Raw genomic sequence first — 20640 nt, forward strand, 5'->3', positions numbered from 1 at the left:
TGTCTAAATCTTTAATGTAAGAAGCCTTTTCATTGGGCAATAGATAAGGTCATGACCCTGCATTTAGGTCAATAAAAAGCATGGCTGAAAAACAAAACAAGGTTGCTGAAGATGTGGTTGAATATTTCCTTTATCCGTCTTTGTCTGAATCGACAGACCGAGCGGAATGTGTCAGAGAGCTTGAAGAATGTTTAAAGAATTATATGACCTCATTGAGCACACTGCTCATTGATGTTATTTGGCAAAAGGAAGGGTTTAAATTGAAATGTGTCCAAGAATCTGGTAAGTACTTTTCATTTTAAGCTATGATTATGCTTGGATGTTATATTAATATAACTTGTATTCATTAGTCATTTCCAAAAAGGGATGACACAGGCTGGCAAACTGCCTAAAGTAACTTTGGTGTGTTAGGAGGAAAAGCTTGCGCATGAAGGGGCTCGAACACACATAGGACAAAACAATAGCGTGAAACGTTACTAGTCCAAATAATTGTACGTTGACGGATTTTTTTTAGATTTTTGATATGGCAAATCCTTCACGACGTTAGGGATTGGAAGAATCCCGTATAACACATCTATTATTTTAGACTAGAAACGTTACCAGCAATTTAATTTTGCTGATGGCCATACTTTTTATGTCCAAAACATTGGAGCATTTCAGACACATTATTTTAATCTCAGATAAGAAAAACTATGTAGATTTGCCATCAGTAAGAAGTTTAGAACAATTAAATATGGGATGAACTCTTTCTGCTTTGAGGCTTTAAGTCAGGAAAGGAACAGCCTCCCAAAGAAAGCAGAATTTGAGGATTTTGAGGTGTTTCACTGAATATCTTGTATCAGAGTTTTATTTTCGGTAGGATGGCTTACACCAAAGGGACAAGATGTGGTATTCAAATACCAGACAAGATTTCAGCAGGCATCTTCATTATGAATTCCACTTGTCAAAATTAAATAACAAGGGCTATTAAATGGTTATTTTTGATTGTTTCAAATTTATATATCATCAGCAACTATCAAACATGTACAAATGCTTGTGGGGGGTTTTGTTTGCTAATGTTTATTAGATGTTATGGTCTTGTATATTCAATTAACATTCTTAAACAGTTACACAATATAGGTTTTTTTAAGGACTTCCTGGTACTGGGCCTTTTTGACCAGACTCCATAATAGTAATACTACTGTAGTCTAAATACCGTAATCAGACTTAATGATAAAGGGGTTTTGCATAGCATTACTACTGTAAATAAAACATTGAGCTAGCATGTTCTAAAATAAATGTTAGTGGAACTTATGTTCTCATTTAACCAAGATTCTCACTCTGCCAAACTAAAATTGTTGGTTTCTAGCCCTCATTAATCTTTCAGGCATATCCAGTACTCCTGCCTTTTTCTCCATAGTTTCACCACTAAAGTAGTTCAGGGGTGAGGGTGGTCTAGTGGTAAAGGTGCTTTTTTCAACTGAAAATATGGCATAAATTTGGCCCTTGTATGCATTCACTTTCGCCAAAAGTGCTTTTTCACAAAAACTGGACTGAAAATTTATTATCCCTTCAAAAAGAATAGATTCATGCTTCAAATGGAGCTTAAATATTAAAATAATATAAAGCTGTGGAAGGTTTTTTGTTTGAAAAACGTATGGTTTAATCACATCTATATGCATTTTGTCCCTTTTTTCACAATTCCAAAGGCCTGAGTGCCAAACTACATTATTAAAACTTGTAGAGGACGGGATGCGGGCCTTCAACAACAACCACTTTCAAGCTGTGTTGATGGATTTTTCGAGAATTTTGTCTTTTTGTCTCAAGATATCCTTTAGACAAAGCTACCAGTATATCGACTAACTGGACCTGCTATCAGCCTCCTATCTTACAGATATATAAAAAATACTTAAATACAACCAAATAGTTTACTAGTTCATAGGCTGATATTAGGGTGATGGCAAGGCTTCATCCTAGTATAATACCTTTCATTGGGCCGATAGTTCAGAACTTTGTTAAAGTTAACAACATTGTTAACGTCATCGTTGTTAACTTTCAAATCGTTACTGCTCTGGCAGTTTAATGGATAAACTTGTGATCTGCTGTATTTCTGACAAGATTTGAGAAAACTGTTTCAGCTGTACTTGTTTATATTTAAATATGTGAGCACATCATAAAATATTTCACGTTTAAAAGTTAACAGCGATGTCGTTAATCACGTTGTTAACTTAAATAAAGTTCTGAACAATCAGCCCAATATTTTATAAATAACATATTTTATTTCATTGATATATCCTGTTTTATCATCTATACAGATAATAATACATTGTCCTTCTATTCACTAAATTATTGAAGAACATTAAACTACTTTCTTGCAAATTGAAAGCAATATTTTAATTGGCTGGTTCTATTGCAAAACATGCAAGCAATGGTTATTCCCTGACAATTTTCAAGCTATAAAAAACCCAACTTTCATATTTGCAAACTGCAATAAACTGTCAAACTCCTAGCTATTAATATTGACTACAAAATCAATCTTGAGCCTTAAGATTTTTGTGCAAAGATTACATGATAACATATGAAGATCTTCTGGATAGAGTAAAATTATTGGCATTACATCTAAGCCGATTGATAAGTATGGCTATTGAATTAAAAAAACAACCTAGCTCAACCTGTAATTTAAGGTCTGGTTGTTCAAAGAAACTGATCTTGTTCATTTAGGTTAACAAATATTCTACATATATACCTCAAGTAAGATCAATAAATATAAATGTTCTGTTTTATCACTGAGTGCATGTACATCTGCTATATCATTTTTTTTAACTTTTATTTTTGGTTGTTACATGGAAAGAATACACTAGATTTATCTGAATTTGCAAGATAAGAGACTAAAAGTATAATTTGATGTCGGACACCTGCATTCATATTCATTCAAATTTCTAGTACCATATTTTGTCATACTCTCACAGATCAGACAGCCCCATTGTCTTTTATAACGGTATTTTTGAGCTGGCTGAGGGGACTTAAATGCAATATTTTCTCAAAGGGAATCTCCACAATACAAAAGGGGGTTTGAGGGACCAAAACACAGCTTTTTAAAAAAGTCACATTTTATGTTTTTTAAGGTTCAATATTTAGCTAACATGAATATTTATACATATGCTGTTACCGGTATATTCATGTCTATGTGTTTCAAGAGTGTAGCAAATATTACAAAAAGAAGATTTTTACAGAATAACATTCAAAAAGCGGTTGCATTCAAATACACTTGTAAGTACTACAAGATAAGAAATAGTTGCAAGAGTCAAATGCCTGACACTGCCCAAATAATATTGTTTTATGGCTCTGTGGTTATTGCATTTTGTATAAGGAAGTAAATTATAGTCAATACTTTCACAATATATTTTTCTTTAAAAAAAAATCATAAAAAAGCTATAAGCCATTGTGGATGGGATAGTCTGGAACTTTTTGATACAAAAATGTATTAATGTTGTCTGAAGATTTTTCCTTTTGAATGCAAGCAGAATTTCAACAAATCTCTGATGAAATATTAGCTCAACTCCTTATTTCATCAGAAGAGGTAGCAAAGGCAATTTGTTTCGCCCAAAGGATAGTGCTTCAAAACTAAATGAAAATTTGGATATTTTAGTTTTGCGCCACCCACTGTGTGTTGTGAAACCAGGCACTTAAATTATATCATGACAGTTTGACTACACAAAATATAAAAGTATAGGGCAGATCTGTGATTGAATTATTACAAAGTTGATGCAGTGTTTTATAGCAACTGCACAAAAGCTAGAGCACTTCCAATTTCTCCTTTGATTCTAAGAATTGTTTTTTTCCTTGAACAGGTATAGTTTCATAATTATCGTAGTACCAGCCTTTGGTCACAAATTGCAATTTATTTAATCAACACATAGACACGCATTTCTAGATTGGTCTTGTCAATCAATATCTAACTAGTGTTCTGGCAATATCTTCATTTACTTAGATTACTGATGTCATGTACCCTCCCCGTATTGGCTGGCAAGTTTATTGGGATGGTTTTGTTTATCAATGCCTTTCATGGGAACATTCTTACTTGGAAGTATTGAGATGAATGAGACATTCTAGAGATTGGTAATGAAAACCTCTAGAATTGCTAACACAGTGTATTATACTCATGACCACTTATTGTTTGTATTTAGTATGCTGTTACCTGTTCATTTTCACATTTCAGCACGATGACCTTATTGTTTTTTTCGTAAAGCTATTCACTCACTTCTTTCTTGTTGGCAACAAATTTTTCAAACTTTGTGTAAATCGAGTTATTTTACTTGATTTTATAATCAAACACCATTTTCAGCGATAACTAGAAGAAACTTAATTGAACATATATCTTTTTATCTAAGATAAAATTGAACATTTTCTCAAGCAACTTGTAATACCGGTAATCATGTTAAATTGAGCTCTTATTTGATATTCTGATGATGTTTTATCATTGTTACAAGTGGTTGGGTCACATATCACACGAAATGAAGCTTTTTTTGTCTGATTCACAAACTTTATGAGTCCCTTTAATAAAACTTCTGTTACAGATGCAAAGGAGCTGATGTTTCTTTTTCTTAACAGTTTCTACAATGTATGGATTTTTCTGTCAGAGGTGATGAAGAACTCACATGCATCAAATTGTTTCGTGTTTGTCAGGATCCTGTAATGGATTTTTGATTGATTTGTAACAAATTGTTAGTGTGGAGGACACATCAGATTAGTAGTGGTATTTCATGTCACTGTTCATATGATTCTGCTGATTTACTCATCTCATAATCCGTAGTTATTTCCAACTTAAAAACATTTATAAGAGTTTATTGCAGAGACCATTTTGAAGTGCTTTACATGGAAAACCAACAAAACTATATTCAATTTGCCAGAACTGAGCATGAACCAAATTATTTTGAAGTTTTCAATCATTATACATTAAAAACGTTATATCACGAGATTCGACCATATATGACTTCTCACATTGCACCAATAAATGTTTTGCCTCATGGTTCTAATTGTGTTGTATCAATTCCACCCCTGGAGCAGGGAAATTTGTCAAAATCCCTAGTGTGAAACTCATCCCAGGCATAAACATTTGTTGTGAATCACCTGCTGTCTAAAGTCCCCTGCATGCAGCCAGTTTGATGGGGGTAAAACATCCATATTTAATATCTAATGATATTAGAGGCATTTTATTACAACTGTTGTCATAGCTTTCTCATGCACATACATGTATGGCATATCACTGGAAAGGGTACTGGATATTTATTTAACTAATGTAATTAATTTTATTTATTTAAGTGTATCCAAATTCTACCTGATTTTCACATTTACAGGTATTTTAATGCTATTTACAAGACAATGTACGGTAGTTCAGCAGTAAAGATTGTGTATTTCAGGAAATGTTCCAGGCCACCTGCATGGGGAGACCTCTTTTGCAGAAAACGTAGAAGATGAATGGTTCATTGTATACCTGCTGTATCAGCTGACCCAGAGATTTCCCGGCCTCGTGGCCAGGTCAGTGCAAAATGTAGATCTAGAGTTGAGTGCTGAAAGGCTTGCCTGTTTTTTTCATTAAATTCTGTTGAAAAGAAACAAAAGGGAAATGGTTTGACCTATTTCAGCTAAAAAAGGTCTTTGTTTCCACTAACATCTAAAAAAAATTTAGAGTAGTATATTTACACCTCAACTTCCATTCCTTAAATGAACTGCATTTCGGCAATTGCGTTCATCAATCGATGAACGCAACATCTTTGGATATGTTCGGATCGTAATTCATTGCATAACAATATACATGAAAGCTATTGATCTTGTTATTGGTAGTATTGTGTCTGCAGGTCCCGTAAAATATAGATCAACATTTTTAAAAGTGTTAGTTTATTATATTTTAAATATATTGGTACCAGAAGTGTTTTAATTTTACGTTTTAAAGTGATTTCAAGTGGTTGATCTTTTCCCGCGTTATTGTGACGTCATTTGAAAAAAATTGAAAAAAATGTTTCCAGTTATAGTCGGGTCTATTTACAGAATGGGTAAAAACGGATTACTGAAAGGTTTTCTTAAATGAAATGAATTTTTTTTTTAACAATTCTTGAATGAAATAATGAACTATTGGTGTAAATATAAGGAATGAATTGCGGGGTTGATGTCATTATCGGGGATATGAACGCAATTGGGTTAGTCAAAGTACGTGTGGAGTCCTTCGGTTTCCACACACATTGACCAACCCAATTGCGTTCATACCCCGATAATGACGCAACCCTTGCTATTCATTCCTTAATAATATAGCATGTAGCCAAATTGTTTTTATCTTTCCATTTTTTTTTTGAGAACCCAGATCCTGTTACTGGAACCAACCAATACCATATATGTAAAAACTTTTAGGTATAAATTATACAATTTTATCATGTTCACTCAGGAAACTACAAAAATAAATCCACACTACAGCAAAAAAAAGGGTTGGGATGAAAACAATATGATCGGTCAGCTTAGTGAAAAGAATCCATTTTTAGCTCTACTGGCCAAAGGCAATGTGTAATATGTAATGTGTACGTAGTATGTGCATCCGTGCGGTCGTGCGTCTGTAAACAATTGCTTGTGAACACGGTACAGTCTTCAGTTTTGATTGTATCTCGATGAAACTTGTACAGTATATAGATATCTATTAGAGCTCGGTTCATTTCGAAAACCAGCCAGATCCGTCCATGAATGCCTAGATTATGGGCCATGAAAGTTTTAAAGAAATGCTTTCTATTTTTAGCCAGGTCTGCATGAGCGAATTCTATTTTTAGCCAAGTTTACATGTACATGTAAATTCAAGTCTAGAGTTAAGGGAGACAATTTGCAAGTCTAGGATTTTGAGAGACAATTTGCTTTTTGCTTCTGCAGTTGATTTTGTGAATTACTCTGCCTTGTTCTTGTTGAAAGCCCAAAGGCAATTTTTTATCTTTAAGTTCTGTAGTTTGCACATTCATCTTAACAAAATTGGTTGTGAATGTTTAAGTTATGCACCTGGTGTCATTACTGGCCACACCCAGGGTTCACAGGTTTGGTAAACATAAATCTGGAAAGGTTTGAAAATCTTTTTGTGTGTTCGTGCATCCATCTCAGCACAATTGATTGTGAATGTTTGTTCAAATTGATCAATGTTGTCCTAGGATGCCCTTGACTGTGACCTTTTGACCAACTTTTTTTAACTTTTAAAACTATATAAATTTTTACTATGAGTACAGTTTTGAAAGCATTTTTTTTGTCAGATGACTTTTACTTGGCACATATTAAAATAGTTCATGCAACTAATCTGCTTACAATACTTTCTGGGCTCAGATGTTGAACGTGCTACGTTTTCAGGTAACCCAAACACAAAACATAAAGTATATGTCTGTTGCCTTTTACCCATACATACATGCTCTGGATTGATATGACCACAAAAGCCATGCCAGTAGAGCATAGGCCCTTTTGGGCCTCTTGTTTGTTACGCCTTACAGTTCATTTTACTATTATTTTAATATAACCCTCTTATTTTTTGGAAGAAATCAATTTGGATTTTGTATGACTGTGTCTATGTAAATATATTATCTCCTTACAGGGTACATGACAGTGATGAAGAATTTCTGCTGATAGAGGCAGCTGATGCCCTCCCCAAGTGGCTTAACCCTGACACTGCAGAAAACAGGGTACCAATTACCCAGTCACCATTGTATCAATACTATCATTTAAATGAGATAGTCTTTATATTTAAGTTTACCCTTTTGAGGTTAGGAAAAGTATGTGTAGCAACTTTTGCTGCAGTTTTGCGAAATCGTGTTTTAACGAGAAGCAGTAGTCCCACCAACGCATTCCTCATATTTTGTAGATACCATAACGATACCATAACGATGCATTGCACTAGCCTTCTCATACCTGTATGATGCATATCACACATTTACATGTGTCCTGGGTATAAACTACATGCTTGAATTGTTTACAAAGTACCCATACCTGTATGTTGTAGCACCCCAGAAGTAATCGACTCGTACCCATACAAGTAGTGTTAAACAACCTTTCTAATATTATAACTCGTTAATCAGCTGTGATATACCTTCAACCTGTAGGTGTACATCTACAATGGAGAGCTCCACATTATTCCGGTCCCGCAATCCCACACAGATAAAACAATATTTCCACAAACTGTGAACAATATAGGGGATGCGGTGGATTGTATCCGCAAGAATCCTACCAAGACACGTGCAGCACCGAATATACAGGTTGCCATCAACAACAGGATTAACAAGTATGTGTTTTAAATTCAAGGAAATGTTTTTATTTCAAGCATTTCAGGGAATTTAAGATTAATTAACATTTGTAGAATGATATTTTTTAAGAAAATAATTGTAAAATCCTTAGGCTGTATGCATATCGTAAGCATTCATGGGTACTCACTCTGTTTACCCGTTGTTTTTTTAAAGTGGATATGAAGTATATAAGAAAATTATGGGTATATTTCAATGCTAAGCCCTCGTTGTTTCCAGGTTTCCAGACCTGCTACAGGATCACACACACTACACACACTGCTTCATCCCGGCTCAGATGGCAGCCATTTTGGATGAGCGTCCAGATCTCCTTGCCCCTGCTGTCAGAGCCTTTTACTACAGGGACCCCATGGATTTAAAGGTAAAAACTGATGTTGGAGATTGTTATCCTTTGTGTAAATGAAATTATCTATACATATTGAATTCTAGGATATTGACTTCATTTTTTTGCGAAGCCCACCCCTTGATATATATTTTTGCAGCTTCATGTAGTGGTCCTTTACCAAGATTTTTCAAACTATGACCATCGGATGAAAAATGGCCCCTGCTCAGGGGTCCCGGGTTTTCTAAATACTTATATAGAGTATATACTTTGAAAATCTTCTCTTAAACTGCAAGGCCAAGACTTTTGGTAATTGGTAAAAAGCCTCATGTAGAGCTGTTTATCAACATCTTAATAACAACTAACTAGTTTGTCATTTTAATCAGGTGAGCAATATAGTCATTGTTTTTGTTTATTTCAGTGCTGCAGAACATTTACCTACTTTCGACCTGGCACAAGAATCACACACAGGGTAAATAATTGTTAAAAATATTGTACTTGCAAGTTGCAACTGTGTAGTGGCATCGAGCAGTCATTGCGCCATGCTGAAAACTAGATGTAAACATAAGCTTGTCTACTTATTGAGCCATTGACACTTATGTTAAGTTTTAATGCCTGACGCCCACTCAACATTTCGATATCATTTATAAGGGTATTGTTTGCTGATTTTTGTATCAAAATAAATGTCTAAAAATACAGATAAATTTGTGGCATTGGATGAGGAATTACCTATTTTAAGTTCTTACATGTGGATTTGTAATATATTTTTCTCAATATCATTTGACATATTTATTCTCTACACTTCAAAACCTTTGGAATGATGACAAATTATTATGGGGGCAACATGCATCTTTAAAACTTTACATGACTTTGTATATCAGAATATATTTAAGGTCCTTCATAGAATTACAAATGCACTTATAAAAATAAGTAAAAATGCATCTTTCTTGTAGTAACCTTTGTAACCCTTGAATGTTTTAGACCCGTATGACGCGTTGCCTATATGCCCAGCTGGTCCACCAGACATTCCAGCCTGATAGGCGAAGTGGCTGGGTTCTTCCAGCAACCTCCAGCCCAAAGTTCCTGTCACATGATCTGGGCATGAAATTGGTTAGTAATTACTTGTAAAACAGATACTTAACTGTACTGTTCATTGTTTGTAAGCATTTTGAGTTAGTGGGGATTTAAAATTTATTCAATTTATATGGTTTGAATCTATATTGTAAATGCAAAGTTTTCAAATAAAAATAAAATAAAACGAAAGCTCTTTTCCTCATATCATTTATTTGCCTCTAGTTTAGCAAATAGCCACATTATTCAAAACTTTTTGAGCACTAAATGAGTACTTCCTTGTTTAGGCCCATGGTTTTGAGATCCTATGTCACAAGGCCGCTGGAAATGAGGCTACCACTCCGACCAATGACAACATTCCAACAAAAAGTCACCGGTGGCAACAGTATGTCCAGTCCCTACAGGAAAACAACTACTTTAGGGTATGTGTTGCCATCCATTTAAGGCTAGTGGCTGAGACTTCACTTATAGCTCAGTTCTGTTAGAAAGTGTAAAAGATGGGCAAACCAGCTCTAAAGAATGTTACCTATTCCATTTACTACTGAAGCCATATTATACTATGGTTATGTTACAAAATAGGTGTATCTTCTTGCTTATCTAGTTTATGACAAGCGGTTACAAGGAAATTTTGATTGTTCTTTACAAGGATTAATTCTATTATCAGGGTTTGAGAGCTTTTTGAAACAGTTATACAGTTTTTTTGCTGGATATTTGCATCAAAAAGAGTAGGAATTTCCTTTGAATGGATACAAATAGCTTTGGAAACAGGCTTTAGGCCAAAATCCCTCATGCTCAAACTTAAGTTTCAGGATTTCAGATTTGTATTTTTTATATAGTTTTCATTCCAGACCCTAGTTTTATTGTCATTTAAGGGTGAGCTGGATGGGTCAGTGTTGTATAAGAAACTGTTGGACAATGCCTGGAAGTTCTACAAGGAAAATATGCTTTACTCACACAGGTAACATAGCAGCTGGGTTGCTTAAGGATTGCATAATACTAAGTGTGCCCCAAACTACTTATCTGTACTAAAAAAAACTTGTGCAAATGAAAAATATATTTTATAAAAGTTGAGGAGTGAGAATGAAGAAGACTTCCTTGATCCATCACAATACATTTATTTAGCACTACCAAATGTTTTGCATATTAAAGCAATTTTTTTCACTACAGGCTGAGCACATATATGACTTCTATTTATGTGGAAAGTTGAACTGTGATTTTCATGTGTACCAATTATTTTCCTTTGATGAAAGGCAAAATGGACATAGTAATGGTAGGTGTGTGCGTGTATGTGTGTGTGTGCGTCCAGGCAATTTACTTTGGAGCACAACTTGAGTCTTTGACGTATTTACTTCAAACTTCATACAGATAGATCTCATTGAGGAGAAGTGCACTGAACAGAAATCATAACTCTGGGTTCAGTATTTTTGGAGTTATTGCCCATTGTTAATTTACATACCGGTACCTTTTTTTTTCCGGAGCATAACTCCAAAAGTCTTTTAGGTATTGACTTTAAACTTCATATACATATAGATGTCATTAAAGAGAAGTGCAGTGCACAGGAGCCATAACTTTGGCTGGAGTATTTTTTTAGTTATTGCCCTTTGTTAATTTTCAAACAAATTTTTTGTCCAGAGCATAAGTTGAAAAGTCGTGATATATAAACTTCATATACAGATAATTCTCATTAAGCAGAAGTGCAGTGCACATGAACAATGACTCCGACTGCAGTATTTTTAGCTCTACTGGCCAAAGGCCAGAAGAGCTTATGCGATGGTAATGTGTACGTAGTATGTGCATCCGTGCGTCCGTGCGTCTGTAAACAATTGCTTGTGAACACGATACAGTCTTCAGTTTTGATTGTATCTCGATGAAACTTGTACAGTATCTAGATATCCATTAGAGCTGGGTTCCTTTCGAAAACCAGCCAGATCCGCCCATGCATGCCTAGATTATGGCCCTTGATAGTATAAAAAAAATGCTATTGTGTAAACAATTGGTTGTGAACACGATACAGTCTTCAGTTTTTATTGTATTTCAATGAAACTTGTACAGTATCTAGATATCCATTAGAGCTCGGTTCCTTTCGAAAACCAGCCAGATCCGCCCATGAATGCCTAGATTATGGGCCATGAAAGTTTTAAAGAAATGCTCTCTATTTTTAGCCAGGTCTGCATGAGCGAATTCTATTTTTAGCCAAGTTTACATGTACATGTAAATTCAAGTCTAGAGTTAAGGGAGACAATTTGCAAGTCTAGGATTTTGAGAGACATTTTGCTTTTTGCTTCTGCAGCTGATTTTGTGAATTACTCTGCCTTGTTCTTGTTGAAAGCCCAAAGGCCATTTTTTAGCTTTAAGTTCTGTAGTTTGCGCATTCATCTTAACAAAATTGGTTGTGAATGTTTAAGTTATGCACCTGGTGTCATTACTGGCCACACCCAGGGTTCACAGGTTTGGTAAACATAAATCTGGAAAGGTTTGAAAATCTTTTTGTGTGTTCATGCATCCATCTTAGCACAATTGATTGTGAATGTTTGTTCAAATTGATCAATGTTGTCCTAGGATGCCCTTGACTTTGACCTTTTGACCAACTTTTTTTAACTTTTAAAACTACAGAAATATTTACTATGAGTACAGCTTTGAAAGCATTTTTTTTTGTCAGATGACTTTTACTTGGCACATATTAAAATTAGTGAAACTAATCTGCTTACAATACTTTCTGGGCTCAGATGTTGAACGTGCTACGTTTTCAGGTAAGCCAAACACAAAACATAAACCATATGTCTGTTGCCTTTTACCCATACATACATGCTCTGGATTGATATGACCACAAAAGCCATGCCAGTAGAGCATAGGCCCTTTTGGGCCTCTTGTTTAGTTACTGTCCAGTGTTTGATTGTAATCCTATTTTTAGGCAAATTTGATACTGTTCGTAATTCTGCAGGGGCTATGGCTGTCTGTGACTGTTCTCCTTCTTATTGTCTCAACTACTCAAATTGTAAAAGTAATATTATTAATTGTGTAGATCTGAGGATCCTGGAAGCCAGATCCACCAACTGCTGAAGTCAGTGCCTGTGGACGTTGAGGAAAGGCGCTTGGCTGAACACAACCTTCAACCACCCGATGGTAGGCATGTTTGTGTGTTCATTTAGGAATGGCTTAATCTCGACTGCTTTCGGCATAAAAAATGTTCAAACCCAAGTTATTTTTTCAAGGTTACAGATTAAATACACTTCAGTATAAGTACATATTGTCTCCATTACTTGAGATGGCTGTGTACTTGTATTATCATACTGGATCACTTAGAACTAAAATTTAACATGGACCTATTTTAATTTTTTATTTGTAATGTTTAATCATTGCATTGTGAGACATACATTCGTAACATACCTGTACACTTACTTGTTTATTTTACAGATGATTCCTGGTTAACACTGACCCCAGACTCACTAGATGCCATGTTACGAGAGCGGGGTGGTAACCTTGATGAAGATGGAGACGTGTTTGACCTTGGGAAGGTGGCAGACAGCATGAAGTCATTTGTAAAGAAAATCTCCAGTGTAGAGGGAGCAGAGGTTCCAGGGTGAGATTTTATGATAGTTATATATTTATATATTCAATATTAATTAACAAAACATAGGTACAGTAGATATTCTCTCAAACAGTAGAGTAAGATGTCATATTGGCATATTTGATGTATGCTTCAAGAAGTTGGTCAAATAGACAACAGTTTAAAATAAAATTACCTCTAGATTTATTTTTCCTGGGCCAATGTTCAATATAAATGTTATCCTTATTCTTATACATTGCTCAGTGATTCCATTCAGTCAATTGGTCAATTAATTTTACAGTCCAATCAAAACACTTAGATTCTACTCATAGATATAAGATTGATATAAGTTGTTTATTGAATACGGCCCCTAGTTTTCTTAGTATGAAGCTATGAAAGAGTGCATTTATACTTGATATTTGAGTGTGTTTGACTTTCTGCCATCCTTGCTTTTAGTGCTGATGATGAAGATGATGATGCAGACATTCAGTTTGATGGCAGTGGCTTCATCAACGCAATGCAGGAAATGTTTGGTATGAGACCTTTGCCAAGATTTCTGTCTCATAAAATGTAAATGTGATAAAATTGCTAGTGGATAAATTGTTTATTAATTACGATAAGATGTTTGTAAAGTAAAGGTTTATTCTTAAAAAAAGGGATAAAACAGAGGTAAAAAGAGATTGGTGATTTACATGTGGATGTATGTTTGCCATGGCAGATGGCCAGAACAAAAACTAGACAAGTATTGAAAGATGGAGTTGTTTTAAATATTCTTTCAATTTTTACAATTTTCCTTGCTATTTCAGAGTTTGATGACGATGCAAGTGTATCAAGTTCTGACATGAGTGAGTATGGCTGGGAGGATGACTCAGACAACGAAGGTCGGGGAAAAACCAAAATCAAGCGGCCCCCATCACTTGACAGGTACATGGATGTCATGGACCGGGAACTCGCCAAGACTGATGTTGGGAAAAGCTTTGAAAGGCAGAGCAAACCACAGGCAAAGAAAACCATGAAGGTTTGTGTGCATAATGTAACATAGTGATATACTATAACTATTGAAAAGTAATAATCCATTCCAATCTTAAGACCAGGATTATCAGGTCAATTTAATTCCCATCAAAACTGTGCAAAACCTTGACTCTGTTATAACCTTGAATACATGTAGTGCAAATGTAAGTATGCTATCTTTGTCAGGTGCAACATGTTACAGTTAATTATATTTTTTTATATAATTATTTATAAGGGCCCTGCAAAAGTTTGCAGTGCTGTATAGTTATCACACTGTCTGTCCACTTTTTGGGGGGTTAATTATAATTTTTCATATTATGTTAATTGAAAACCTTTTTATGTGTACTTTTTAAACAACCATCCCTTTCAACACGGATCACTTTGACACATCATGGCATCTGCCAATATTTTACTATGCTTTATCATATTTGTGTGTTTTCTTCATCATTTTAAAATATGAACCTATAAAGATCAGTGAATTCATACCTCTTTTATGCCTGCTCAATAACTTTAGGAACCTTTGTCCAATCATCACTAAATTTGGTCAGCATGTGTATTGGCATGCTATCTTAGACACATATAATACCTATACAGTGCAATCCCTCAAACAGGTGATTTCTTGAGAGCTGTGGATTAGTCACGGTTGAGGCCGTGTCGCCACCTTCATTCCTTCTATTTTTATATGAAATGTACTGACGATATATCGAAACCTAAATAAGTGGAGGACTCGAGCACCATTGGGGGTCCCAAATACACAAATCATACACAATAGCCTATGATTACCTCGAGGTCATAATTTCACACAGTTTCTTGAAAGTATGTTCCAAAAAACAACAACAATTGAGATGTGTAAAAAATTTCGCAAGATGAAAAAAATGTTATCATAAATATGACAGATGATAGAAAAATTCAAAACGTGTGAAAACCGATTATCAATGTTTAAGCATGACCTATTTTAATTGACAAGGTCATTTGGGAATTGTGAAAAGGTTATGATGAGAATTTTATTGTGAGAAATGTAAATGAGAAATTAACCTAACAATAAAACCCTACCATAATAGATAACCAGGAATCAACTGTAAAATGAATATCGAAAATGCTATTCATTCACTTTTTTTTCGCATTAAGTATACGATAGCCTTTGAACATATGAACAATTTCTACAAGGCAATACAAAAACTGTGCCAATGTGTTGTAATTTTTTAACCAGGTTTTCAACGAAAACCACGTTATTAGAATGAGGTTGTCGTTGGGCGGGCGGGCTGGCGGGCATCAAACATTGGTTTCTTTTCAATAACTTTAGTTAGCATTGATAGATATTGATGAAACTTGGTGTGAAGGTAGCTTATGGGAAGAGCTAGCTTGGGATTGCTTTTGAGGGGGGTGGGGCTAAGGTCAAGGTCACTGTTACTAAAAATAGAAAAATGTTTTCTGCCCAATAACTTTAGTAAGCATTGATAGATATTGACGAAACTTGGTGTGTAAGTTGCTTATGTGAAGAGCTAGCTTGGGATTGCTTTTGAGTGGGGAGGGGCTAAGGTCAAGGTCACTATTACTTCAAAAAGAAAAATGGTCAAGGTCACTGTTACTCAAAATAGAAAAATGGTTTCTGCCCAATAACTTTAGTTAGCATTGACAGATATTGATGAAACTTGGTGTGTAGGTAGCTTATGTGAAGAGCTAGCTTGGGATTGCTTTTTAGGGGGTGGGGCTAAGGTCAAGGTCGCCTGTTACTAAAAATAGAAAAATGTTTTCTGCCCAATAACTTTAGTTAGGATTGATAGATATTGACGAAAGTTGGTGTGTGTTAGCTTATGTGAAGAGCTAGCTTGGGATTGCTATTGAGGGGGGAGGGGCCAAGGTCAAGGTCACTGTTACTTAAAATAGAAAAACAGTAATTTTCAGTTACGTCTCTTTTTGATAAAAGTAAAGATAAAGTCATACAACAAATTAATTGGCTATAATTTCTGATTGCCCATAACAAAAACCTGGTTTCGTCACATTGCGGCGCTTCAAGTTTTTATATATATTGAAAAATGAAATATTATGAATATTATTTAATACATGTAATATGTAATATTAGTTACAGATGTAATTTTGCTTTATAATGATGAAGTAAAGGTTGAGAAATTTTAAACTTATATAAGTAAGGTAAAATATTACGAGACGACTTCAAACTTTGAAAATAAGGCATTTTATGACTAAATTGGAAACTCAGGGTAGCCCGAAACATTTGGATTACACGAGGTTTTAGGTAGGGACATGGCGTCCTCAAGTTTTTTACAGTTTTATTGTACGTAATACATAATGTATCATATATATATTTTGGTCAGGATATGCAATAAATGGTAGTAAAAAGCAATTTCATGCTTAACTTTTGTCAGATATTTGGCCATTTGTATCCTTGGAAATTCTGAACTGTTGAATTCTGTACTATTTTCACTGGATTGCTGAAAGTCCAGACATTTCCATTGAAATGGAAACGTCTCCATACACAAATAATGATCTTTTCTGAATTTAAGTAACATTAATATCTCTTTAAAGTAGATGTATATGATGATTGACTGATAGATTCTTAGTTAAATACTAAATAACATGCCTTCAAATTGCACCCCCTTTCAAATAATATGCTTTCATTTTTGTGGCCTTTATCACTCCTGTGATGGCACTAGTTTGTTTCTGTTTTATCTGGATCATTTGTACAATTAGCTATCTTAAAAAACTGCAGGAGCCATCTGGAAACAATTCCAAGCCACCAAAGGACATAGATGAGGAGGATGATGACTTCCAGCCAGTGGACATCGACCTGAATGCTGTGAAGAATTTGTTGGAGTCATACGGTGCCCAGGAAGGACTTGCCGGCCCCACCTCCAACATCCTGGGCAGCATGGGGCTGGTTCTGCCCCCTAACTTGGACCACACACCCAACGGAACTACACCTACTAATGAGAATATTGAAACTATAAGTGCTCCATCACCAGCTGAGGGGAACAAAGATAAGCCCCAACCGCCCACAGTTCCCCCCAGGGTCAGGGAGAAAGGTAAGCCAGCTCCTCCACCCCGCCCGGTGGTCCCACCCCGAAAGGGGCAATCAAGCCCTAAATCCCAGGCAGCCAAACCACCACCAAGAGTTTCCCGTTCAAGAATTGACAGCAAGGAAACAGATGTCTAACAGTCTGCTTATGATGTTCATTACCTAATTAAAACAACGTTTTTATATTGTGAATTATATGATCTTTTTTTAAGCTTACTAGTACCTGTTTTTCAAAGACAAGAAGTCGAGGTATTGTCATGGCCTTGGCTTCCTGACACTTCAACCTTTGCAATATCTGAGAAACATTCAAAATATTTCAACCTTTTGGACCTTCAACTTTAATAATTATTGAGTTATGCCATTTTTTTGAGCGTTCACTCCACAGAGCTCTTGTTAAGGTATCGTGATGAGGTCATATTGCATAATAATTATCATTCTCTCAAAAATATAGCACATCTTGTACAGTTTTCTTTTTAGAAATGTTTATGCCTTCACTGTCATATGTCTCTGCTCCTTCTTCGTGAAATTTTTCACATTTTTTGTTTTAATTTAAACAGAAGATGTTCTCTCGCAATAATGATCTGCAATATGCAAATACTCTTTTTTATATAATTATGTTAAGCCTAGCTATTGTAACAGTAATTTCTATCTACAGATATGTGTAGTTCCTTCTTTTAATCAAACAAGATTACCATGCTTTATTATTGTTACCACATTTTATATTGTATCAGCTTAAGTATACATGTACATCATTTTTTTTAAATATTTACTTTTTATACATTGTTCATTTCAAGCATTGACTGGATGTGACTTGTCCTTCATGAAACTTATCTATATGTATGTTTTAAATTGGAACTGACATTTCTTTCTGCAAAATAGAGAGTTAAATAGAGAGTTTGAAGAAATCTCTAAAGTGGTAGTGGACATAATTATAATGCCAATAGTTTACTGCTTAATTCCTGTAAATAGCTTTTTACTGATTGCTAAGAAAACTTTTCAAATCAATGTCAACGAAAATTCAATATTTGGTACTGTATATGTAATACAATGAATCAAGGGCTCATCCCACTACAGATTTAACTCCACATAAAAATTGAAAGAGTTATGTCCTTTTTGCTTTGCACCATTGAATTGTGATTTGATTGATCAAGCATTGTTTAGACAAAATGTTTATACATGTATATTGTATATGCTTAAATTGTAAACAACATTCCTCTAAATGTATTACCTAGTCATAATATAGGATTAATAAACAGTGTTAAACCGTCCACGGATTTGCACTAGAATTGGTGAATATTTTATTTATATTGTTAGCATCTTTGTGACCTTAAATACTCTCTCAGCCTGTGCTCAATCATTTTGTTTTGTTGACAACATTGACCATTCAAAACATATTTTGCTAGTGAACTATAGTTTACATGATCATTTTGAGACTTGAAATGTTTTTAACTGAACAGTAAAATATGGTTTTGTGTGTATCTGGAGTTGGTTTCTGGTCACATTGATCAGCTCTTCCTTTCATGATCGCATTTCATGTTCTAGTCCCAACTTCTTATTTGCTATACAACATACTGCAAAGTGTGTTCAATAAAACATAGATACTAGCAACAATATGAGAGAAAAAAGAAGTTGTATCTCCTTTAATATGGCAAAGTTATGTTTTAATTCATTTATTATTTTAGCTTGTTTGTTCATCAAAGAGTCATTGTCATGCCTCAGTTCTGTCGGGTCGAATGCGCTGTCATTGTCAAGACTTAGTGCTTTCGGGTTGGCAGTGCTGTCATTATCATGACTTAGTGCTGTCGGGTTGGCAGTGCTTTTATTGTCTTGACTTAGAGCTGTCGGGTCGGCAGCACTTTCATTATCATGACTAAGTGCTGTCAGGTCGGCAGTGCTCTCATTGTCACGACTCAAGTGTTGTCGGGTCGGCAGTGCTCTCATTGTCACGACTCAGTGCTGTCAGGTCAGAAGTGCTGTCATTGTAGTGGAAATTGTTTTGAATTGGCCATTACTCAAAAAGCTCAAGATATGCAAAATTAATGAAACTTAGTACAGATGTTGCAAGAGTCAATATGCATATGTGTATTAAGGCCCTGTCTTTTTTGATTTGTCAAATAATGCCCCTTTTCTCCTAAAAGTAGCAGGCCAGCATTTGCATTTCCTTCTAGGCGCTTTTGACCTTGTGCCATAACCTTCATGTGTTCAGTTTATCTCTTTTGTTTGAATGTAGTTCATTTATTACATTTTCTTAGCATAAACATGCCATCAAACATGTGTCTTCTAGGAGAGACATAGTTTTTTAAATCATTATTTAATGCACTGATTCTGATCAACAAAATATTGTACATCAGAATGTTGATATCATTGTAGGTTGTACTTTTACCGTCTTACATGTGTCAAAGTGTTGTGGCTTGTAATTGTATTAAAGCATTCAGTGTTGTGTCAATGAATGTTCAGGTTGACATGCACCCCTGTAGAACCTGGCCCCAATTTCTTGAAAATACTTAAGCACTATATTATACCCAAGCACCAATAGGAATCGCCTTGTCCTGTACGTCTGTTCTGAGACATTGGGACAATTCTACTTGTCTCAATAGCTTCATATGTTTTTAGATGTCGACTTCAAACTTGATACACATATTTACTGTGTTGAGGAGAATTGTTGCATATGGCATTTTTAGAGTTAATGCTTTTTGATTATTTGTACACTTGTTTTTTGCTTTTGTTTTCTTCGTTCCATAGACGGCATATGTTTTTGAGGCAATGACTTCAAACTTCATACACATATTGACTGTGTTGAGAAGTGCTGTGCAAAAGAATCATTGTTTTGTGTATGGTAATTGCCCTTTGATTATATTTTACTTCTCTCCATAACTACATGTTTTTGAGGTATTGACTTCAACTGTACAAAAGACATATAAGGACCATTAAATTATGCCTTATCATCGGCATAGGGCATCAAGGAGCATACATCACTCCCAGTGATACTTCTTATTACAAGTTGGTGTGGTTGGAATATTAATCACATCCACCGATAGCTCTGGTTTCCATTAGCCAACAACTAGAAAAGTAAAGAAATTTTACCAAAACAAAAATTGTGAGCTTAGCTTGATACTCCAGCTTAAGTTTCTTTGAGAAATTGTGGCCAGATGTTAAACCTTTGCAGCACTATTGGCTGCTCTGGAAAGCTATAAAATTTAAACAGTTGATGCTGAAATGTCCATGAACACTAATTTCAAACACTACAATTCAGTATTTGTCTGCATTCACAAAACTATGTGATGTGGCTTATACAGTTAACTATTGAAAGCATTATAAACAAGTTAAATCCATTTATTTTGGTAAGATTTATTGCACCTTGTTT

At 35.0% G+C, this 20640-nt stretch overlaps 1 protein-coding gene across 1 annotated transcript; it reads left to right on the forward strand.

Moving 5' to 3' along the window:
- The first annotated feature begins 58 nt into the window (after nucleotides 1-58).
- Nucleotides 59-20573, forward strand: LOC128246521 (protein ecdysoneless homolog). The gene is made up of 14 exons (XM_052964757.1): nucleotides 59-282; nucleotides 5400-5517; nucleotides 7589-7676; nucleotides 8094-8272; nucleotides 8511-8652; nucleotides 9035-9085; nucleotides 9595-9723; nucleotides 9972-10106; nucleotides 10557-10642; nucleotides 12707-12807; nucleotides 13099-13264; nucleotides 13688-13764; nucleotides 14038-14249; nucleotides 16971-20573. Exons 1-14 carry the CDS (start codon nucleotides 81-83, stop codon nucleotides 17412-17414), a joined length of 2130 nt encoding a protein of 709 aa, XP_052820717.1. The 5' UTR covers nucleotides 59-80; the 3' UTR covers nucleotides 17415-20573.
- Nucleotides 20574-20640: the final 67 nt, after the last annotated feature.

Source organism: Mya arenaria, chromosome 2 (genome assembly GCF_026914265.1).
Source record: "Mya arenaria isolate MELC-2E11 chromosome 2, ASM2691426v1".
NCBI lineage: Eukaryota > Metazoa > Mollusca > Bivalvia > Myida > Myidae > Mya > Mya arenaria.